The sequence below is a fragment of the Sciurus carolinensis genome, chromosome 4, assembly GCF_902686445.1.
Source record: "Sciurus carolinensis chromosome 4, mSciCar1.2, whole genome shotgun sequence".
Classification (NCBI taxonomy): Eukaryota; Metazoa; Chordata; class Mammalia; order Rodentia; family Sciuridae; genus Sciurus; species Sciurus carolinensis.
Genome location: NC_062216.1, coordinates 16,690,978 through 16,714,555, shown reverse-complemented (window position 1 = coordinate 16,714,555; position 23,578 = coordinate 16,690,978). Strand labels below are relative to the sequence as shown.

At 53.2% G+C, this 23,578-nt stretch overlaps 1 protein-coding gene across 3 annotated transcripts in view; it reads right to left on the bottom strand.

The window, feature by feature from the left end:
• Positions 1–23,578, bottom strand: part of Lzts1 (leucine zipper tumor suppressor 1) — a 54,007-nt gene that overhangs the window by 6,572 nt on the left and 23,857 nt on the right. Inside the window, exons 1-3 of one of the 3 annotated variants that reach the window (XM_047551457.1) lie at positions 9,385–9,490; positions 2,658–3,129; positions 352–1,155 (exon numbers count right to left, since the gene is read on the bottom strand). In XM_047551457.1, the coding sequence (XP_047407413.1) occupies positions 352–1,155; positions 2,658–3,002 (1,149 nt within the window). In that variant the 5' untranslated portion in view covers positions 3,003–3,129; positions 9,385–9,490. Of the gene's footprint in view, positions 1–351; positions 1,156–2,657; positions 3,130–7,526; positions 7,635–9,384; positions 9,491–23,578 lie in introns of those variants that run through there. The other 2 variants (XM_047551458.1, XM_047551456.1) reach the window with 2 other exon arrangements.

Sequence of the window (23,578 nt, the reverse complement as noted above, 5' to 3'; positions counted from 1 at the left end):
GGGGTCCTTTCCCTTGAGAGCAACGAACGCTCTACCCTCTCTTGGGTCCTTGGACCTGATGAACGCAGGTGTGGCTAGCTGTCCTTTTGAACTTCCGGTGAGCAGGTGAAGTGAGTTCTGCCCTCAGACAGCCTGGCGAGGCCTTGGGTGTCCTGCTTCCCCAATAACTCAGCCTGTCATCTCAGTCCTAGGGTCACAGGGGTGACGGTGGGGACAGAGGAGGGCCCCCGGAGCTGAGTGCATCCCCGTTACAGGGAGCCCTTCCCTAGGTCACACAGCTGGCCCTCTACCGTCTGCGGACAGACACAGCCGGCTGGCCCTCCCCAGCCCAGGACTGGGGTGCAGCCTCACCTCCCACTGGGTCTCCTCCAGCGCGGGGGCGAAGTTGGTCTTCTCGCGCTCGTAGGACCTGAGCTTGGTCTCCAGCAGGTCCTGCTCCTTCATGAGGCTCTCGAGCTCCTGCCGCAGCTGCCGCTTCTCCTGCTGCAGCTGCAGCACCTGTAGGTGCAGCACCTGCTGCGTGCGCTGGTTCTTCTGGGAGGCCTGCTTCAGCTTGCTGCCGCCCTTGGGCTCCGGGCCCTCCAGCTCGTCCCTGCCGCGCCGCGGCCGCTCCTCGAAGGCCTGGCCCGGGCTGAACTCCTTCTCCTCGAAGCTGCGCTGCAGCTTCTGCAGGGCGCTCTCCCGCTGCAGCAGCTTCTGCTCCAGCTCCTGCAGGGCGCACTGGTCCGTGGCGATGGGGGAGCGCACGCACGAGGAGCCCTTGTCCGCCTTGCCCGGGTGGGCCAGCTTGCTGCCGCCGTCGGAGAACGACAGAGCCTTCAGGCTCATCATGTTGCTGTCCTGCAGGACGACGCCCTGCGTGATGTTGTGGGCCGAACCCCCGAAGCGGCTGGCGGGCCCCACAGGCGTGACCAGTGGGTCCAGCTGGTAGCTGCTGCTGGTGCTGTGCGTGGGCAGGCTGGACATGGAGTTCCGGCCCGAGTCGGACAGCGCTCCAGAGCACAGGCCGGGCTTCAGCTCCTGCTCCTTGGGTTTGTCCGGAGGGGCCAGGTGCAGCTGGTGGCTGGCACTCTCAGGGGAAGAGTGGAGGACGGTTCCCGATCGCGGCAGCACGGGCTTGAAGGCCGTGGGCCTCACTGCCCCCTTGTCTGAGCCCTGGGGAGGCAAAGAACCACATTGACCTCGAGCGTCCCCTGGGCACTCTCCCTCCTCGTCCTCCCCGTGGGGTACGTGCGCCGATCTCCCAGGGCGACATGAGCTCAGAGTCCAGGCCAGCAGCCATGGCCGGCCTCGCCCGTGGCTCTGAAGCAGCCCATTGTGGCAACTGTCTTAAAGGGAGGAAATCTCTGCACCTGGGGAATGTCCTGTAGAGTTGTCCTTTATGCAAACATAACGGCACTGTTCTGTGACATAACAACCCGCCAGTCTGTCCCAGCCCTCCTCCTGGGTGTCTCTATGTGAGGTCAGGGCATTGGGCTGGACAAGCAGGTGGTCTTGTGTAGGTCATTCGAGTGTCCCCTGGGCACTCTCCCTCCTCGTCCTCCCCGTGGGGTACATGCTCTCTTGCCCTGCGTGGTCACTTCCGGTCATCCTGTGGCAAGAATGCCAATCACAGCCTCCTCTGGCAGGGAGGATCACCGGAAACAGTCCTCTTTTAAACTCGTGATTTCCGTAGGTAGTACTTTGCAGTTGACGAGCCCGTTGTTTGGAAGGCAAGCATAACAGGCCCTTTCCTAGTACAAGTTGAACTGAATCTGAATATTCCAAATCCAAAATGTTCCAAAATCAGAAACTTTTTGAGCCCTGACATGGGGTCCCAAGTGGAAAATTTCATGCCTTGGAATTTCATTGCACAAATTATTAAAAACGTGGTATAAAATTACCGTTGGGCTATGTGCATAAGGTGTATATGGAACAAACACGTTTCATGGTTGACTTGGGCCCATCCCCAAGATATCTCATTATGTGTACATGCATATTCCACTTCTGCTCCTGAGTATTTTGGATAAGGGATACACAACCTGTATATCAAAACCATGGATTTACTCCTATAGGGCAGGCAGGAACTGGATAGGAAAATTGTTTTCAGTGTCCACTGTTGGGACCTGAGTGCTTGCACTGGCCTAAAGCCTGGACTTCTGAATTCACAGGACTCTTTGCCTACAACACTGTTAGCTCAAACAAAAATCCTAGTCCTTCTTCAGCTGAAGATGCCGCCAGGCCTGGCTTGATCAAGAAGCTACAGCACCTGGGCAGCAAATGAGAAGACTCACCTCCAGGAGTCTGCAGGAAGAATACGCTGCTAACTCCTCCCAGCTGCTCTTGCAGAGGATAACTGACCCCCCTGTCTTCCCCCTGCCTTTGAAGATGCCACTGTTTGTCCTGCCTTGACAGTCCAAGCACACCCCAGCAGAGCACAGGAAGGCTTGAATCTCCCCGGTGCTCTTGGCTGAAGGGCTGACCCAGGACTTCCAGCGCAGGGGACTGATCAGCTTTCATTCCTTGTCGGACCTTTGACCTCTGTGATGTGACTGAGCCCTTCTCCCCTCCCCCCTGCTGCTTTGGCCTCTTGGAGAGAAAGGCACCCACTGTACCCCACCTCCCATTCCCCCTCCCCCCACTCCTGTCCTCCACCCTTGCCAGAGACCCCCGCTTACCATTTCTAGCTGATTGGAGAAGGGCATGAGCTTGGGTGGAGTGGATGGGTCAAAGTTCACCCCGGCCTGGCCCCCGATGTCCCCACTGGACAGTGCCGTGTAATCTGGGCGATGGGAGCCCCGGGCCTTCTGGCTGACCTTGATGTAGAAGAAGTCCTCGCTCTTGCCCATTTTGGAGCTGGACTTGCCATGACTGGAGTCCTGGGAGAAGCCAAATCTCAGCAAGCCATCAGAGTAGCGGTTGAGCTTCTTGAGGTGGGAGGACTTGCGTAGCTTGTACTGCGAGGCCCGGCAGTGCTTGCTGTGGAAGCTGTGGCCGGAGATGAGGCTGCTGACGCTGCCCATGGTGACCCGGGGCCAGGGATGGGTGGGGCAGGGCGGGGGCCTGGCGTGGCTGTGGCCGAGAGGGGCGTGGCTGGCTCCGCGAGGGCACAGCAGTCATAGCAGAACTCTTCCCGGGAGAGCCATGGACCTGGAAGAAGAGGCAGACAGAAGTCAGCCTGGGCCGGGCGGGCGCTGGACACATAATCCTCCATGCTGATTTCAGGGGTACGGCAGAACTCCGTCTCCACCTCGGAAAGCCTGCTAGGGGTGAGGCGCCTTTCTACGCACGGATGTCCAGGAGGGCCTGAAACACGGCCAGTCATACACAAGTCAGGGCTCTGGGAACAGCATGTGCCTGCGGGAAACCAGAGGGAGCGAGCGGGGCAGATTCCAGGATGTGACTTTCCCCTGTATCCTCCTACTGGCAACTTAATCCCCAAAATCACTGTTAATGGTGTCTGAGGGGAGCCCTTTGGGAGGCCATTGGATGAGATGGGTCATGAGGGAGGGGCATTAGTGGTTTTTTAAGAAGTGACTGGCAGGGCAGGGTTGCTGTCTGACCGCCTGGGGACTCTGCAGAGTCCCACCAGCAAGAACCCTCTCACCGTATTCTTCACGAGTTTTCCGGCCTGTGGCATTCTGTTATAGCAACAGAAACGGACTCGGGGAGTGTAAGGGAAGCCTCTCTGTCAGGGTAGCATTTAAGAACTCAAGGAAAGGAAGGGCAAACCATGTGGAAAACTGGGAGGACAGAGCTCACCAGACGCTCCACAGACAAAGGCCCTGAGGCTCTGAGGCAGAGTGTGCCTGGCTACCTGAGACCAGCTGGGAGGCCCGCCTGGCTGGAGGTGGCCAGCAAGCAAGCGGGGCAGAAGAGAAGGAGCAGTCAAAGAGCCAGCAGGGGCCCCTGGCTGTAAGGACATTGGCTTGACTCTGAGAGGAGGAGTCGCAAGTAACTTTATGCAGCCAACAATTTCATCTGACATGCTGGGGAAGGTCACTCTCCACAGCTGGATGGAGAAGAGGCTAGTGAGGGGCTGGGGCAGAACTGGAGGGCCAAGTAGGTGAGTGACTCATGCCGCCCTCCTAGGGTGGCAGCTGTGCATTGAATTTTAGGTATAATTTTAAAATTGAGCTGATAGAATTTGCAAAAGGATGGGGTGTAAGGGTGTGAGAGAAAAGAGAGGAATCCAGAAGGTTAAAAAAAATAGAAAAATAAAAGACAAATTTTTAAAAAGAATGTCTACTGTTTTCATCCAAGCAGGCAGAAGCAGAAAGGCCATAGGGGGAGATGGCGTAGGGCAAGGTGGGGGTGGAGAAGAGAAGTTAAGTTTTCAAAGCCTACTTGGCATCCAAGGAGCAATGAGGGACGGGCAGGAGGAAGTGAGGGAGGTGTTGGAACTGCAGGAAGATGGCGGGTGGAAGCCATGCAAGAAGAGATTCACTGAGGAGCTGCTGCAGAGAGACAGGAGGGATGGAGGACTGGGCAGCATGGGGTCAGGAAGTGAGAGAGGATGAGGAAGAGAACGGAGAAGGCTCTGGGGGAGGCAGAGAAAGGAAGGAATTTCCCACAAGGATGGTGTCAATGGCTGGGTTAGTAAGATGCCAACTGAGAGTTTGTTATGGTTGGAGGTGAGGTGTCCCCCAAAACTCACACGTGAGACAATGCAGGGAGGTTCAGAGGAGAAATGAATGAGTGGTACGAGATTAATCAGCTAATTAATCCCTGATGGGATTAATTGAAGTGGTAGGGTGTGGCTGGAGGAGATGGGAATTGGGGCATGGTTTTGGGGGTCTATATTTTGTATCTGGAGAGTGGAGTCTTTCTCTCTCTCCCTGCTTCCTGATGATGTGAGCTGCTTCCCTCTGCCACGCTCTTCCGCCATGATGTCCTGCCTCACCTTGAGCCCCAAGGAATGGAGCCTGCCTTCTATGGACTAAAATCTCTGAAACCATGAGCCCTCAAATAAATCTTTCCTCCTCTAAAGTTGTGCTGGTCAGATCATGTAGTCACAGCAGCAAAAAAGTTGACTAAAATAGAGTTGATCAGTGGATGTAGTTGGGTGGAGCTACGGGTGACCTGACAAGGGCAGATTTGGTGGTGGGATGGAAGAGAAGCCATCTCAAGTGGTGGAGAGGGTCCATGAGAGGAAACGGGGAAGAAACTACAGCCTTGAAGGTTGAGAAGGATGTGACCTACTTGGATTAGACTCCCAGTTACACCTAAAACATAAAGGTTTTCAGAAAAGTTAGAGCGTCTGTCTCCCTCCCTCTAGCTTGCTCTCTCTCTCTCCTTCTTTTTTAACTTTTGTGGGGCTAGGGATTGAACCCAGTGCTTTGCACATACTAGGCAAGTGCTCTATCACTGAGCTATATACCCCAGTCCTTTTAATTTTATTTTGAGATGGTGCCCAGGTTGGCCTTGAACTTGAGATTCTCCCGCGTGAGCCGCCAGAGTAGTCAGGATGACAGGTGTGTACCATCATTCCCCATCAAGGGTCACCTCTTATAATCAATGCCTTAAACATGAAGAGCAACCTCGTCAGTCAGTGGACAGAGGAATAAATCAGGACGTCAGTGTCGCCACATGCAGGTTTGGGCGATTCTCTAAGCACAGATCACATGTTGCGAGAGCTAGGGAAGGATGTGTGCGCCTCAGGCATGCGGAAGGATTTCTCAGTCAGGAGACAGATGATCCGATCAAGGGGAAATCATCACCTGCTTCAAAGAACAGGAGACACAGAAGGAAGCTGTGTTCTTTGTTCTGCTCTAAATTATTCTGTTCGTCTCAAAGGAACCAAAGCGGCCCCGAGTGGGCCACGGGGAGTTGCGTGTGATGAAAGAGTCAGAGGCTCAGACTGAGCAGACTGCTGGATCCAGACTTAGGCTGTTTCCCAGAGAACACAGAGGCTGCGTTGGGAATGGGTATGTTCTACAGTTCGGGAGTAAAAGCCCAACACATCCAAACTTCATCGTGTACGTTGGATGCCATGTTCTTACGTGAAGAGCTTTTGTTAACTTGCCGGCCTCTTAGATTCATAGGATCTCTGGGGCAAATGTCTAAAACACCATGGTACGATGAGGTCACTCGACCATGGTAGGCACTTTCATAGGACCTGTTATTTGTGTGATCAGCATTCCCGCCCGCATCTCTCATTCCTGTGCTGTCTTCAGTGCCCACACTGCTTCTTCCAGAACCATTTTTCTTTCCAAAAAACAACTTCCCTGCATCCCGTTTCCCCACCGAGCTTCCTAGGAGCACAGGGTCTTCCAGTAACCTAACCGTTGACACTGAAAAACATGTTTTTTCTTCCCCCTGTCATCCATCCATAGCTCAGCTTAGAACTCCAGATTCCAAACTTCTATTGCTGTCCACCCAGAAAGCTACTCTAGGTATTGTACCACTTGGGCAGCTGGCTCCTTACTTTTGGTCACTCAAGAGACATTTATAAGCACTACATATGTAGCGTCTCAGACCTGACCATTGGCTGTGGAGTCAGCTAGGTTTCAATTTAAAAATCAACCACTCTGAGCCAGGCACAGGGGCATGCTTGTGATTCCTGCAACTTGGGAGGCTGAGGCAGGAGGATCACAAGTTCAAGGCCAACCTCAGCAATTTAGGGAGGCCCTAAGCAACTCAGTGAGACCCTGTCTTAAAATAAAAAATGAAAAGAGAGGACTGGGGTTGTGGCTCAGTGGTAGAGCGCTTGTCTAGCACATGTGAGGCACTGGGTTTGATCCTCAGCACTGCATAAACATGAATAAATAAAGACATTGTGTCCATCAACAACTTAAAAAAAAGAAAAGCTGGGGATGTGGTTTCGTGGTTGAGGACCCCTGGGTTCAAGCCCCAGCACCAAAAAAACCAGAACCAGGACCAAATCAACCTCTTTGAACTTTCTTCAACATAAAATGGAAATACGAACTCAAACACATCCATCCACCTGTCCAGGACAAAGATGAAACACTAGAAGTGAAGTCCAAATTGTGGCACAGCGTAAGTGCTTTGTGGGTGTGATGTGTGTGTGATAAACAGAAGCCGGCAATGCAGATGGGGTAAAAAAGCAAAAATGCTACATAACCAGGCGTGGTAGCACAGGCCTGTAATCCTAGTGACTCGGGAGGCTGAGGCAGGAGGATCACAACTTCAAGGCCAGCCTCAGCAACTTAGCCAGACCCTATCTCAAAATGAAAAATAAAAAGGCCTGGGGATGTGGCTCAGTGGTTAAGCATCCTGGGGTCAATCCCCAGTACCTGCTCCCCGTCACCACACACACAAAAAGTTAAATGATTCTGGGGCTCTGCTGTTCTACTGCCATCTCCTCTCAACTGGACCTTGAGACAGCCTCCAAATGTCTTTCCTGCCTGTTTGGCACACATGTCTGAAGTGTCAAGACCATTGCACTTCCTTATGAAGACCCTTCCAACCTTCCTAAGTTCTCAGAGTAAAACACAGATTCCTCCCCACACCCTACAAGCCACAGAAGTCCCGCTTCCTCCTGCGGTTCCAACCTGATCTCACACCCACAGCTACAGCCAGCTCACCTGTTGGTGGAGATCATGGAGCCTTTTCCACTAGAGCTTGGGCACCTGCTGTTGTTCTTGCCTAGAATTCTTTCTTGGCTCTTCACGCAGATCAGAGGGCCCCTTCCCACCCTTCAGCTCTCAGTTGGAGCCTCCCCTCCAGAAGGAGGGTGTTTTTCTCTAGTTACCCGTGAAAAGGTTGAGCTCCTCCCTGCTTCTCTCACACCAGCCTGTTTATTTCCTGTGCTCTGCATGCCTAACCCATAATACTCTTAATCTACAGCGTAGTTGTTTGTGTATGTCTTCATCAGCTTATGAGCTCCGTGACGACAACGACGGGAGTTCTTAGAACAGAAATGAGAAGGTGAGGTGCCAACTTGGAGAGGTGTAATGTCACAGCCCCAGTGGCTCAGCTGACCAGTGACCAGCACTGGATCTGAACTGCACCCAAATACCTCATTTGCAAACTACAGCATGGCAGAGATGTTTGGGTTCCTGTCCTGAAGAGCAAAGAGAGTCCCCAGGACTTGGGGGAGAGAATGCCTAGAGGAGAAATCAAGGTCGGCTCTTCCAGTCCAAGCTCCATTTTCTCTGTGAGCAATGCCAACCAGATCTTAGGTGCCCCTGAGCTCCATCCTCCCGAGCTGCACCCAGGTGACTGGTGGGGTGTGAACTCTGGGCTAGGTGCTCAAGATTGGGAAGATGACGACAAGTGATGTCAGGAGCAAAAGACGAGAGTGGCCAAAGGATGGTCCCAGAGAGAGAGTTTCTGTCTCCTAGCCAGGACACCCTGTAAGCAAGCACCACCTGCTGGCTTGCAGTTACTGCGAGGTTCCAAGTTACTCTGGGAACTTGAAGTTAAGCTAATCACACCTAGGTATCTAGATTTTTCCACTGTCAACTTGAAGAAGGCATTAGGGAAAACTTGGAGGCAGTCTGGCCTCAATCCTTAACCCAAATCCTCTCACAACCCCAGGACAAAATCTTGCACGTTTTAATTCCAACCCAGCAATCACTTGGAGATTTGATCAGGGGAAAGGGGGAAGAGGGCAGAGAGGAGAACCTAGCACTGAGTGCTGCAGAATCCCTTCTGCATGAACTCTTAATGACTCCGCAGAGGAATCCAGTTCAAATCAGACTTCCGGTCCAAAGAGAAGAGAGCAAAGAAGAGGAGCCCAAAGCAGCTGCTGAAGGAAGATCTCCAGGACTGTACTGCTCAGACTCCATCCCCAGGGAATTCAGGACCTCCACTCCCCGACCCAGGCTGCCACAGCTACCCCAGAACAGGAAATGGCCCTGGAATCATGGGAAACCCTGCTCCTGAGTCTCTCCCACACACTTAGGTGGGAACACAAGCGGGTAATTTGGCTTCCCCTCCCCACCCCACCCCTGCACTCTCCTTCCCAGAGGAACCCCAGGCTCAAGCAGTGTGACACATTTCTTTGATTACCCACTTCCAGAACATGGAAGGAGAGAGTTTAAGGGATTCACAGAGATGGGAAGCAGCATCACTCATCCTCCCATCCCAGACACCCGCCTCCTTTCCCATGGGGTGAAGCAGCTCCTCCCTGGTCCACACCAGACGTGGCTTCCGGCTGAAGAGAGGAGCAGAGGTCGCTCTCCAAGCTCAGGGTGCTCAGCCTCTAGCCTCCGGCTCCCTCCTTCTCCACGCAGGTGCCTCTGTGCCTGCCCACCTTCCTTTCCTCCTCACCTGCCTGTCATGGGTCAGGGAGAAAGTCTGCCTGGCTTCTCATCAGACACAGCCACGCAGTGGGTCCTCCCTGCTGCCTACTGTGGGACACTCACCCTGGAATGTCCCACCCTGGAAGGTCCCACCCGGTGTACCGGCACCCTGTGTGCGTTCCTTCCCCAAACCTACCAGCGGCGGGGGCTCCGCAACTGTGATGGCCAGTAGCCCGCTTCTAGGGCTGAGCCCTTGGGACTGCTGTCTGAGGGTTCCTTTGGCCGATTCAACAGAAATTCACTCCAAGTTGGGCACATGCCTGGAATCCCAGCAGCTCGGGAGGCTGAGGCAGGAGAATGGAGAGTTCAAAGCCAGCCTCAGCACCTTAGCCAGACCCTGACTCTAGATAAAATGTAAAAAAAAAAAAAAAAAAAAAAAAAAAAGGCTGGGTGGAAGGAGGGAGAAGTGAATAGGAAAAATTAAAAAATTAAAAGCCAAAAAGGTGGGAGAGAAGAGTATACGTCTGTGCACATGTGTATATATGTACTTGTCTATGTATCCAAGAGTGCATGTGTGTGGGCATGCGTGTGCATCTGCATGTACCTTCTGTGCATACGCGCATGTGCCAACTTGAGTGTAGGTGTGCATCTATGTTAGGGTAGCCAGGGAAACCTCTGAGAGGATAACAATCAAGAAGGGCCAGCCTGATAGGCCTTTTTTTTTTTTTTTTTTTGTAAAATAGTCCCCTCAGAGGGAATAACAACTGTGAAGGCCCAAGGAAGGAATAGGCAGTGATGCTCAAGAGGGTGAGATTTGGCAATACCTGGAGATGTAACACTGCGTGTGTGTGTGTGTGTGTGTGTGTGTGTGTGTGTGTGTGTGTGGCGTAGGTGTTGGACCCAGGGCCTCATGCATGCTAGGCATGTAGCTCGATGGCTCCCTGCTACTCTACCACTGAGTCACATCCCCAGTCCTTTTTATTAAGGGTCTCACCAAGTTGCCCAGGCTGGCCTCAAACTTGCGATCCTCCCACCTCAGCCTCTCAGTCGCTGGGATTGCAGGTGTGCACCACCGCACCTGGCCTGACCAAGCACTTCTGATGGTCATGACCAGGGTCTACCGGCACCCAGTGAGCGCGGCCAGCCGTTCCACTAAAATCCTACAGTGTTTAGCTGCACACACACCCCACAACAAAGAATCACCTGACCCGAACCCCATACCTGGTTTTAGGGGAACAGAAAATTGAACTAGGAACCTCAGTTCCGTCACTGACTCAGTGTGACCGTGAGCAGGTGACTCCATCTCACTGGGCCTCGGTTTCCCCGCTTGTAACATGGAGGTAGCCACGCTCCCCCACCACATGCGTCCATGATGAACATGAAAGAAAGGAACTTGGGAACCCTGTGGTGTCCGAGGTGCTCCTCTTTCTCATCGCTCCCTGAGCCAGTTCTCTGCACACTCGGTTTGTCTGCCAAGCACCCAGGGCTGCAGCCCCATCACTGAGTTGGGTCTGACCACATGTCCCAGTGCCACCGAGCACTAGTCCCATGACCTCCTGAACTTCACCGTGGGCAAAGGCCACAGGATGGGATGCTCTCCTTCACGGTGCGGAGCCTTGTGTCTTCTCTGGGCTCAACTTCCAACCACAACATAAGGTGGGATTCATCTCAGCTTTTGTGTTTTTTGAGACTTCTTGAGAATTTAATGAGAAGACTAAACCTCCTCAGAAAAATGCACCCCTCCAACATTTTGGCTATGACCCCTGAGGGTCCCCTGGCTGCTGACATCTGCTCCTGATTGGCCCTGTTTAGACACATGAATATGTCCTACTCTGGGGAATCCCACAGGAGCTTTGGGGAGGAACAGAGAACTTGGTCTTGGATTACCAACAACTCTGATGGCTCCTGCTTCCCTCTGGGGCCTAGAGAGATGGCAGCAAGGGCAGGAACACAAAGGTGTGCCCTCAGTCCCTGCACCGCCCACACTGAGTCTCCAGGACCAGCTGCCCCAGTTCCCAAGAAGTGGGCAATTTGAGACCACCTTCAAAGAGGGTCCCCAAGGTCAGCCTGGCCTCAGGGCCACGGTGTCTCACCTGGACTCACTCAGTGCCCAGGACTCCACTTTTAAGAAGCTGAAATACTTAAAAAAAAAAAAAATCAAAATAACCCAAGCACCCAATGCAGAATTGACAGTTGCTAAAATGTTGTGACATCGATTTCAGAAATAAAACATCCAAGTTGAAATCCCCATTCCCTGGCCGGCACCCCTCCCCCCACCGAACTTGTGTCTCCCACCCCCGCAAATCCATCCTGGATTTGGAACGGTCTTTTTTTTGTAACATAAAACATATTTTAACATGCTCTCTACGAATACTGCTTTTTTTTTTTTTTTCACTTTATGCAAATGATATCATGTCGTTGTCCCTCTGCACCTGGTTGCCTTGCTCAGCCTCTTCTCACACGTGGATCCGCTCGGGTGTGGACTGGTGTGGAGCTTGGTGCTCCTGGCTGTGTGTGGTACTAGGTGCTTCCTCTCCCCCTGACCCGGCTCTCCCCACGTGCTGACCACGCTCCCCTGTACAGGATGACTTTTGCACGTGTGTGGGAGTTGTTCTAAGATCTGCTGGGGTCCTGGAAGCTGTCTAGTTTTTAAAGGTCTCTCCCTTAAATTAAAGAGCCTCCCAGGAGAACTGGAATCTCAGACCCTTACTAACCAAGACATCACCGGAAGGTGGTGGGATTGAGAAGGGAGCCCCTACTTCACCACATCACCTGGGAAAGGGGAGGAGCTGGTAGCTGGCAGAGGGGAGGGAGGGGGGAGTTTATGGCGGAGACTGGGTGGGTGAAGGAGTTGGGCTCTGCAGAGAGGTTGGCCTGCTAGGTGGGGGTGCGGGGCGGGGACTCGCTGCTGTGCTTCAACCTGGATAGGAGGGCAGCTCTCTCTCAGCATGCACTGCATAACTGAGGGCTCAGGCAGGGCCTCCATACTTTGCCTGATCCACTTCTCCACTAAAGGTTGCACTGAGGTCCAGAGCAAGAAAGGGACTTGCCCAGGTCACATCTCAAGTTCCAAGTCCACAACAAGCCTCTCTCTAGTGACTGACAGAAGAGGAGAATTGTGTTCTCTTCCCAGATGGGGAGAGGGAAAAGTGGCGCTGCCTGCTGTCCCTGGGTCACACGTGGAAGTGGGGGAATGTGGGAGGTCTGTCTATGTGTCTGCGTGTCTGCCTGATACAAACGGGATCCTGTCCTGTGGGGGTAAGTGCTGTTCCCACCAGAGATGATTGTCCTGTGGGTTCCAGTGTCCCGGAAGGCGGAGAGGGTCACAGGCAGCCCCAGGTGGGAGAGCTGTACTGACTCCAGGAGTGGTTGGTGACAGCTGGGTGGGGACAGATCGCTGCCCCTCACTCCCTTCCTTCTGGGGGGCATCTCCAGCCCAGGACAACCTCAAACCCTAGCCCTGGGAACCACACCCTTGTCTTCTCAGATTCCGTTCCTCTGGAACCTGGAGGATCACGTCCTCACTACCATCCATGCCCCTGGTCCCTCGGGACAGGCTATGGGGCAAGCAGCGTGCCAGAGCTGAGCAGAGGAGGGCAGGGCCCTCGTGAAGAATTCAGAGCTTCCTTTCCAAAGGAAGAAGCAGCTCCCTTCCGGGAGAGGGGCTCATCTCCCTAGTCTGAGCAGATGACAGGACAGCCCGCCCTGGAACCACCGTGTTCTCTCAGTGCTAAGCTCACTTGGCCTAGCATCATCTAGCTTTTCAGGGGTGAAGGTTTGTCTCCCCAGTTATCTTTCAACCGCCTTGAAGGCAGAGGTGGAGTTAAAACTTCTTTGTATCATATGGTATGGACATAGTAAGTGCTTAGTAAACATTTTTAACAAGTGAGCTCACAGGGAAACAAGGATCACGCCCTGAGTGACAGATGGAAAGGTGAGGCATGAGGAGGACATGTGTCTTAAACTGGACTCTCATGATACCAGCTATGAAGACACACCAATGAAATTAAAATCCAAATCTGGTTTCCACTGAAATATGTGGACTTGGACATGGAACCAACTGATCACCCTGGGGAGAGGGAAGCATGTCCTTGCAGCCAACAAGCATCCTTCTCAAAGATTTTGACCCAGACAGAGAAAAGTAAGGCGGGTCTTTATTTTGGAGGATCTGGTTGGAAGATTTGACAGGTACCCACACCTAAATAAAGAGAATTTCAAAAGTAGCGCTAGTTGGGCTGCAAGGTCAGGGTGCTCGGGAATGTGCTGGGTTAGTTCCTCCGGCTCTGTCTCCAGCATGTAAGCGGCTTCACATTTTTTCTTAGTATAGAAGGAGGTGAAGGTTTTAGTATGTCCTCTGCTCCATTTCCAGACACCATGCTGTCTGGTCAGATCACCTTTTTCTGGCGGGGAGATGCTCGGGGAGGCGGGCGTACATCTGCACTCTGCTGCTTCTGCCTCACTCACTCCTGCTCCTGGCCCTCCTTCCACTTTCTAGGCCCTGCTGACTGTCACTGGGCCACTTGTGGATGGTAGGGTTGCAATAGCCAGGAAGGAGGGAACCACTGAGTGCCATCTGTCTGGTCTGGTCCAGTGTCCCCTTTAACTGAATTATCACGTTAGGCCCTGGACAAAAGATCCCAGAGTGATGAGCCTGTTCTGTCCTCTGGCGTAAGATTCGACCTTTCAGGATCTCCATTTCTTTATGTGTCAGATAAACACAGCTGATACCAGCTCTGCAGCCATTGTCGGAACTAAATGAAACCACATGTATCTAGCTGCTTGCCCACGGTCTGCGGGGGCACACGTAGCATGTCAACCAAACCTGTGGACATCACGAAGTCTTGCAAAAAGATGCCAGATTCTCGCCTGTCTTCAAGTTCAAAGAGCAGGTCGCTCAGGAAGGATGGCTTCCATCTCCCCGCGGTTCCTGGGGCTGCGTTCATGGGACCCTTCCCTGCAGCCAGACCTGCCTCTTTGCCTCCAGCACCTTGCAGAGATGTGACAACAGTTGCGAGGCCCCTGCCAGCTGGGGCTGGGGCTCTGGTTGCACCAGGCTGGCGAGAGGGCCCCGGGCCAGCTCCCCAGCAGAGGTTTCTCTTTGGCTAAACGGGGCACGTGCCCAGGGCTAATTGAGTCCCCTTTTATGACTCCCCGCCCCAGCACAAACTCTGCCTGGTTCAGCTTTCCTTATCTGGCATTCCTCCCAGTGTTTGTGTTCCTTGTCCTTGACCCCTCCCCCTATTTGCTGCTCTGGATGGGGGAGGGGTCGAAGGGCCACGGCTGGGGCAGGGTGAGCCTTTGAGCGAGTTAATCATCTCAGCCCAGTCTGGAGGGCTCCGTGTGCAAAATTTCATTCTGAGTGAATGAAAAAGAGGCAAGAATGGAGGAGGAAGGGGGCGGAGGGGTGTGGGCAGCCTGAGGAGAGGCTGAGGGTGCTGAGGTGCCAAGAGGGAGCAGGTTGCTGGTGGGCTGGGAGCAGGGGCCCACGCAGCTCTCAATTAAGTGCACTTGGATTCCCAGGAAAGGCAGAAAGTGAAAGGGCAATCGCTGGCAGCCTGAGTCATTCCACCCAGCGAACAATCGGAAGGAACTGTGCTTCCCACTGCTCCCAGGAATCAAAAGCTACTCTGCGGCAGCCTTTTGTGTGCAGGTCCCCAGCGCTCAGCCTTCAGCGGCTGGCGGAGCCTCCCTCCATTCCGGTGGGCAGCTTGTGTCTTAGCAGCATTGATTGACATCTCTCCCCAGGAAAAAGATTACCCGCCAATCCTGACCTGCCCTTCCCCCTTCCAAAAATAAATCCTCAGTTGCATGCAAAGCTCATGCAAATGCAACCTGCTGCTGTCAGTGCCGGCTGCTCCCACGTGAGAGAGCAGAAGGCAGGCTCCTCCACATTCATGACTTGGTACCACTGGGCACCAGGGCCTTGTGGACGAAGGGACACACTTTAGAGAACTGGGACTCTGCTCTTCAATGAGGGAGGGGACAAGATCTTCCGAGGAGGGCTGGGTGTCAGTAGACTTCTTCCCCTCTCACCTGAACTATTTAAGAAACCCAGGACCAGTTAGGACCCTGGAGGCCAAAGGTCCAGGGCAGATGGTCCTGCTGCACATCCCTGAAGGTGAAGTTGAAAATCCAGGTATGAGTTTGGGTGAATGAGCATCACAGCTAATGGATCTTGGACAGGGATTAAACAGATTCTGCCTATTTTCCAACTTTGTGGCTCCCTAAAATATTCTGAGGCCAAGTTCAGGTTCAGGTGGGAAGGAAGTGTGAAAAACTGGCAATGACGGCCATGGGCCTGGGGTGAGGGGTGGTGACATGCTGTTATCTCTGACATCCCTGTCCAGGTACCAAAGTAGCTGATTAGTATTTGGCAAATCAGACAACGCAGCGTCTCCACCTGGACAGGAGATGTCTCAAGTTCCCTTCAAGTCCTCTGCCTCCGAGGAATGCTTTTACAGCTCCCTCTCTGAAATTCTGACCCTTCATTCACCCGTATACAGGTCCACATGACAATCCTCTTCACTCCCAGTTTCCTGGGACAGAGGAAAGTACATCAGGTGAGAGCTCAGTCGCATTCCATTTCACCCCAGCAGTCAGAGGCAGAGAAATGGCAAGGGAGCCCCTTGCTCATGGTGCCCCTAGAAAGCAGAGAGGGTGCTGGGACACCTCAGGTAGCATCACAGGGGTAACCAGCCTTGCATGACAGGTGCCTGAGGCCCACTCTGCTGGCAGGGTCAGGAGTCCCAGGCAGGCAGTCCACAGAGGGAGAAAGAACTTGGCCCCAGGTCACACAACGACAGAAGCGAGACAAGCTTGTAATTCCTGTGATGCTTCACTACTCCTCCATAAGCAGCCACACAGACCCAAAGAGGGGACGGGGACTTGATGGAGGCCACGCAGCAAGCGGGAGCACAGTGGGGGCTGTGAGCCTGGCCTCTGGTTCCCTTCACAGAGCTTCCCACTTCCGGCTTTCTTTAACAGAGGAGCAGGGAGGAAGAGGGGGTGGGATGGGAATATCACGCCTTGCTGACAGGCACCGATTTAAAAATACTCAGATCAGACCAGAGATGAAGCCAGGTCCCCACTGTGCATGCCAGCAACCTGGGACTTCCAGTGTCAATGCCAGCTGGGACCAAGGGACAGGTGATGTCTTTCCATAAAAGCCTGGAGCTCTTAAACTTGGCTGGTGCTAGAGTGTGACAAGGAACAGAGGCAGAAAGGAGCAGAAATAAAGTCCTCTGTGACCTACAGAACCCCAGGGAGGGCCGGGTTTTGGGCAGGGAAGAGGGAGCACCCAGCAGGTTGGCAGCGTGGGAGACAGTTGGGGAGCAAGATGCAAGCTGGGTCTCAAGGAAGCTCTTCCTCCCCTCTTCGCTTCTGCCTCACCCCTGGCTCCGGGTTCATGCCCACTGAGTGTGTGTGTGTGTGTGTGTGTGTGTGTGTGTGTGTAGCAGGGTGGGCGGTAACAGAGACTGCGGAACTCAGAAAGGGAAGCCCTGGGGGAAGGCCTGGCAGAGGGGACAGCTCAGACCCCTACTCTGGAAAGGCCTGCCTTGGTCCCTCAGGGCCGGTGGCTCTGGATACTGGGTGTTATCCATGTACCTGAGAGTGTTTTGGTGTGCTCCGTGGCCTGGGCCTGTCAGGAGTCTGTGCACAACCCAGGAAGCCGGTGGCCATTCCTGACAAGTATCTACCTGTCCCGTGTCAAACCTCTCCAGGTGCCATTTAATGCGCCTGGCTGGGGAATGTGACTTCTGTGTCACCTCTTCCTCCCCCTCTGGAGCTCACTCAGTCAGTGAACCAGAGCCTCACATGCAGCAAAGGGGCCTTGGAGCCCGGTGGAGCATCTAGTTGGCCACTCCACGCCCAGAGCCTGCCACCCCAACCGGCCCAACGGTGAGATCACTAACCTTTTCTCAGAAACCCAAGGTGCCCCATGACTGACTCCTAGCTGCCATTGAAGTCTCTGGTTCTGTCCCCTCCACCTCTGTGAATCCTCCTGCTTAGGGTTACAGGGCCAGAGGTGCACCCAGAGGCTCTGAGGAGCTGGGACACAGGGTCACTTGCCCTTCACTCGGGTGAGGACCTCTTGCACGTCCCCAACATGCCACTGTCCCTCTCAGGAAGTTCCCACATGATCTTCCCTCTGTGAGGCTGCTCTCCAGGGGCAGAGGAAGGTGGAGAAGTCCCTCTCAACTGTGTCTGAAGAAAGCAATGCCAGTCCTGTGCCCAGCTAAGAAATCAAATCCAAGCATACAGGCCTCCATGGCCTGGGGTCTGGGGAGGGTGGCCAGGTACCGTGGGACGTGGTCCTGCAGCTCAGAGCACAGGCTTCTGATGCTGGCTAAAGTCCGGGACCACCATTCTCGCATTTTCTTTGTACCTCTACCCCGTGCCAGTCACGGCACTGCTTGAATTACCATTGCTAGCTCCTTGAGGGCAGGGACCTTGTCTTGCAGTCCCAGGAAATGTTGGGTCAGCCTTGTGAATTGGAACCAGATGTGCATTTTAATTATAAATCAACTGAATAATTCCCCACCACCCACTCACTCCCATCCTCTACCCTCCCATCCACCCAAGGCCCTGGGGGAAATCCTATCTGCTCTGAGTACAGAAAGAAATCGTCCCCCCTCCCTCACCTAATCTCCTTCTGCTTCCTTCCTTCTTCCCATCAGCCACTGGGGCTCATGAAACAGGAAGTGAGGATGGCCTAGGCTTCTCGTGGAGTAAAGGAAACTCCAGATGGATTTCAGGGTCTGGACAGAGTGGAGTAGGAAGAGGGTGTGTATTAGATATTGATCCCTGTGCCAATGTCCCAAAGACTTCAAAAGCCTTCTAGGTGCTTCTTGGGTTGAGCTGTCCTCTTGAAATACAAAAAAAGACCAAGGGAGTCTAGCCAAACTCCCTTGCACACAGACTCCTCCTTCAAGGACACCCTGAGTCATCTTCTTATTGCAACCCATGATGCCATCTAAGTGGAAGAGAGCAGAGGACGCATCATGGACTCTCTTTGACAGCTCCCTTCGAGGGGCACAGGCCCTGTGGACAACATAACTGGAAAGCCAGGGTAACTGGCCAGAGAGAAATATGCAGCAAAAACACAGTACTAAGCCAACGTGCCAGCCAGACCAGCTTCTCTCTGTACACAGCCAAGGCCAGTGATCTGCACACACAAGCCTTCCAGGTACACAGAAGCCCGAACGCCGCATGGGTGATCACTGTGCAATCGTGGATGATCACTCTACAATCACGGGTGGTCACTCTAGATGGGTGATATATACAATCTAGGTGTTTTTTCTTTCTTTTTAAAAATCTTGATGTTTTTTAAGAGTGAAAGGGGGTGCTAGTGTTAATTATACTAGGACAACAGGTGCAAGCTGGGATGTATGGTCACTTTACCATGAGTACCATGGATGAGTCATGTTTCTTTCCCATGAGGACCAGGTTAGGAGTGCAGATGTAGGAGGAAGATGAGGTGTCACCTGGCCCCTTGTCCCTCCCTGCAACCTCTTAGTCCTCTGCCAACTACAAGAAACCAGGAAGCAACTGGGTAGTCAGGAGCCCCAGTTAAATGGACCTCTTGCCAGGTGCTTAACCTACAGTGACTCCGCTAGAACTTTGCGTAGACTTACCTCACCTGCCCTCACCTCACCTGTCCTCATGATAACCCTGGGCAAGTATTAAAAGCTCCATTTGAGAGAGGCCACAGTTGGAGGAACTGATTCTAGAACCCAGGACTTCTGACTGACAGGCCAGAACTCCTCCTTCCCCCTCATTATGGGGTAGGCAACGTGGGAGCTGGGGCTGTGGCCTGGACTGATGTGCGGGCACCCCACCTCTCAGTGCCACCTCCCAGTACCTGTGCCAGTAGTAGCTCTGACAGGTAGAGAGATCTGGCACTGGAGGGGTGAGTTGCTGGGAGCACCCATGCATTGATACGATATTCCAGGGATTTATTGAGCATCTACTGTGTGCAGTCACCCTCAGAGCCCTGAAGATATGGCAGTGAGAAGAACAGAGTCTGTCCTAAAAGATGTGTGAGATCACGTCAGAAAATGACAACTCTAACTTGGCATCTAAGGTCCCACACAATCTAAGCCCAATCTTGATTCCTTCATCTCTCATGATTCTGAGCTCCTCTGACTCTGCCTGCTTCCAACCAAGGCACAGTTGGCAGAGTCACTGACGCTCACTATCAGGTTGCCTTGACCATCTGGAGTGACCTGCTGGCTGGCTGGTGTCTCTGACCACCCTCAGGGGCTGTGCCCTTTCCCTCCTCTGAATTTGCTCACGTTGCTTTCTCCCCTCTGTGGTCCCACCTCCTCCCTCCCAGATCCAGCCCTGGCTGGTTTCTCCTGCTTTGTAGACTCCCTACAGTTATGCAGTGCTAAGTCACTTCATCTAGTTTACTATGGACCAGATGGTAAATTCTCTTGGACCCTAAATCCTGACGGGCACACACGAGTCTCGTGATCTCCCAGCTAGCAGGGGCTTCTACTTGCTCCTTTTTGCATTTCTCAAGTCCTGTCTGTCAGACCTCTTCAGGTCTATGGGTCTCACCACCGCTGCTGCCTCACGCCCTGCAGATATGGCTTCATCTCTGCAATGCAGGGACAGTGAGTGGTTGCAAGAAAATTCGCCTCCTTCCCTCAACTCATAAACCTGCCACTGAAGGGCTTTCTGGCTCCTTTGTGTCTGTCACCATGAAACAGAAGTCTGTCTTCTTATCAGGCTAATCTTTCCAGCGTGGGAGGACTCCCGTCACCTCCAACTTTCTCAGGGGGGTTGTTCCAAGAATTTTGTGTTCTCTTTCTTCTAGTTCTTGCTTTCCAGTTAATAGGTACAAGTACCCCCATTCAAAACAACAGGAGGGGCTGGAGAACTAGCTCAGTGGTAGAGTGCTTGCCTAGCCAAGTGCAAGGCCCTGGGTTCAATCCCCAGCACTGCAAAACCAAAACCAAATCCTAAACCAAAAAAGCAACCCACGAGCTCCTCAACTCCATTTTCCCCTCCAGGAACTGTCTTTCCTGTTCATGGCCGAGGTCCTTTAGAGAGCAGGCTATAAATACTCACACTGCAGCTTGCTCACATCCCGCCCTCTCTTCAATTCATAGAGGCAAGGCTGCTGTCACCACCTGTCACTAGAACTATTTTCCAGGGTTGTGAAGTCCAACAGATCTTCTCAATGTAGATGGTCCCAACTTAGAACGAGTCCACTTAACTGTGGTTCAAATTACGATTCTTTGACTTCATGACGGTGCCAAGTAATCACATTTAGTACAAACCATAGTTTGCATTTTGATCTTTTCCCAGTCTCACTATATGAAGTCCAATAGGCTCTTGAGATGCTGGGCAGTGGCAGGAAGCCACAGCTCCCAGTCGGTCACCTTAGAGGAGGGAGACAAACAGGGCCTTACGATGCTCGATGCACTGTGCTGACTGCTAAGCTAGGACGCTCAGCAGGTCAGGGGCACTGAGTGCATTCTCGACCTTCGATGTTGTAAACGTGTGATGGCTTATGGGGGTGACCCCACCCTAAGTTGAGGCGCATCTCTAGGCATCAGACTTTCCCTGTCCGTCCTTCTTTGTTTTCTTCACCCCCCCTGTTTTGAAAGTTTCCTTGCTGACACCACTGTGATCCCCCTGGGCTCTCCTTCCTGTCCTCTTTCCTTTGTCATTCCTTCTTGTGCAAGCTCCTCAGGTTCCTTTGTGAACCTTGTCCCCTGCTCCTGTTCTACTGAAGTCTTTCCTGTGACTTTTACACAGGAAGTCTTTCCTGTGGCTTTTATTTATAAGTTTAAATAAACTTACTTATTTATTAATTTTTGCATGGCTAGGGATGGAACCCAGGGCCACAACCAATTGTATTAGGGCTCTTCAGAGGAACGGAGCCAATCGCACACGCGTATATGTGTGTGTGTGTGTGTGTAACTGTCTCTGGAAATACCCTCAAAGACACAGTCAGAAGTGTGCTTTACCAGTTTTCTAGGTGTCTCTCAATCCAGTCAAATTGACAACCAATTAGCTGTCTTCCCCACAAGACGCCCTTCCTCCCGAGTTCCCTGTCAGCAAGTGGGAAACCCGACTCCAAGAACGCCAGCCAGGCCTGGAGCCCTGAGACCCGGCTGCCTCACCCCAACATCTGACGAAGGACCAAATTCTGCCTCATGACCGATTTTCCTCAAAACCAGCGTTTCCCAATCCAGCTCCACTGCCACTGTCTTGGTTGCTATCATATTTCTCCCGGGATATTCGTGGGACTGCTCTTCACTCTTTTCCAAGTTCTCCAAGGATTCCCTGTTGCCCAGAGATAAAGTCCAGATTTCCTAACCAGCTAGAGCCTTCTCAGTCAGGGCTGGTGGCCGAACCCTCATGGCCTAAGGCGCCACGGCTTCCCTCCCTCCCCACCCCTCTGGCTGACTAGAGCGCTGCGCACCCTTCCTTGCCTTCTGCTGCCTCTCCTCTGCTACACTTGACCCCGGGACTCAGCACTTCCACCCAGAGGCCTTGCCCTGCGCCCGCAGCTCCTCTGCCCGTTCCTACATCAGCATGAATCACATTGCCACGCAGCGTCTCTTTATTCCTCCCTTTTTCTTGCAGACCATCGCACAGTGACCTACCCAACACTGCAGCCACGAGCCTTAGCACAGTGCCTGGCCCGGGGCTCTATCTGTTTATCTGAATGGATAAATATGTGCTTAAAAACCACATTCTGGGCTGGGGTTGTGGCTCAGTGGCAGAGCGCTTGTCTAGCATGTGCCAGACACTGGGTTTGATTCTCAGTACCACACAGAAATAAATGAAATAAAGGTCCATTGCCAACTAGACAAATATGTTAAAAAATCATATTCCATCTTATCATGCAAGGTCTCCATGAACTACCCTTCCCTAACAACAGCTCCACAACACTCTGAACACAGGTGTTTGTCAACCTTTCATCCCTAACCCCTCCTGGAGCACTCCTGGAAAACGCTGGGTAGCTCTGCACAGCTGTCACAGAGAAGCCTCCCTGTGAGCACCGTGCCGCGGTGGCCACTCTGAACATCTGGCCAGGGCTGGGGTGTCCTGGAGTCTGCAGGCCTGCTGGGGGTTAGCTGTGGCACTGGCTGCAGTCGCGTGCCTATCGGTGTGCGTTTTTCTGTATTCCAAGTACCATTTTGTGAAGAGCGCCAGGGCTGTGTTGGGTAACCCACTCTCCGCTGGGGACTGTGGGAATTCCTGGGATGTGAGACTTCAGAGCCCAATAAGAGGAAAAGACCCAGCAAATCGGGGATGAGGTGGTGGCCCTATCTAGGCCGGAGGCTGGGATTTGTACAAAAGAAAATTAAATTAGTCCTCAGTGACCCCTTGACCTGACCCTTGACCCCTGACTAAGAGGCTCCCTGGAGTGGTAAGATCAAAAACAAAGCTGTAGTGGGGACCTGTGTGTCTCAGAGGGTGGATCTGGGTTCCTGGGGGGCAGTGGAGGGAAACAGAGTAAACTGCAGGCAGGGGAGGGGGGCAGGAAGAGACATGCTTACCCCGTGACCCCATCCCCAGCCCCTGGGCCACCCAGAAGCCTCCATGCAGGGGCCCAGAGAGGAGAGAGGGGAGGCAGGAGGACCCAGGCAGGGGGAAGAGGTCCAGGAGGCCACTGGAGGAGAGAGAATCTGAACCGGTGACGGGAAGTCCGAGGAAGCAGAGGAGAAGGGGAAAGGGATGGGACTGGTGGGTAGCAGACAGGGAGGGACCAGACTGGGTCTCAGGGAGGGAGCTTATTGTGATGTCAATGAAGTGACTGAAGAGGGCGGGAGCAGAGAGAGGAGGACGAGGGGGCCCTGCCAAAGCAGGGTGCCAGCCCCAGAGACTGCTCGGGCACTGCTGGGATGAGCTCACCCTGCTGGGTATGGACGTCGGGCTCTGTGTGGAGGTCGCGCATTCCGGCTGGGCGGCAGCCATTAAGGACTAGGACTCGGGGCTTGGTAGCGAGAGTGTGGGGTTGAGTGCACTGTAGGATGAGTGGAAGAAATCACGGCCTGCGGAGATGAAGGCAGCTCTGGGGACGGAAGCAGGTCACGGGGGAGAGAAATCCATAAAGCAGGTGGCCACCTTCCCACGCCTCCATCCCACCACCTCCAAAAAGGAGAGAAAATACCCAAGAGGGCTTCAGGTTACCAAGAAATAAGATAATCCTGGGGTACACTTGTTTTACTTTTTTTTCCCCCACAGAGCTGGGGATTGAACCCAGTGCCTTGTGCTTGTGAGGCAAGTGCTCTACCAACTGAGCTACATCCCAGCCCTTGTTCAATTTGTTTTAAGATACAGTGGTACAGTTTAAGGTCTGGTATTGTGATACCTCCTGTTCACTTTTTCTGCTCAAGATTGTTTTGGCTATTCGACATCTCTTA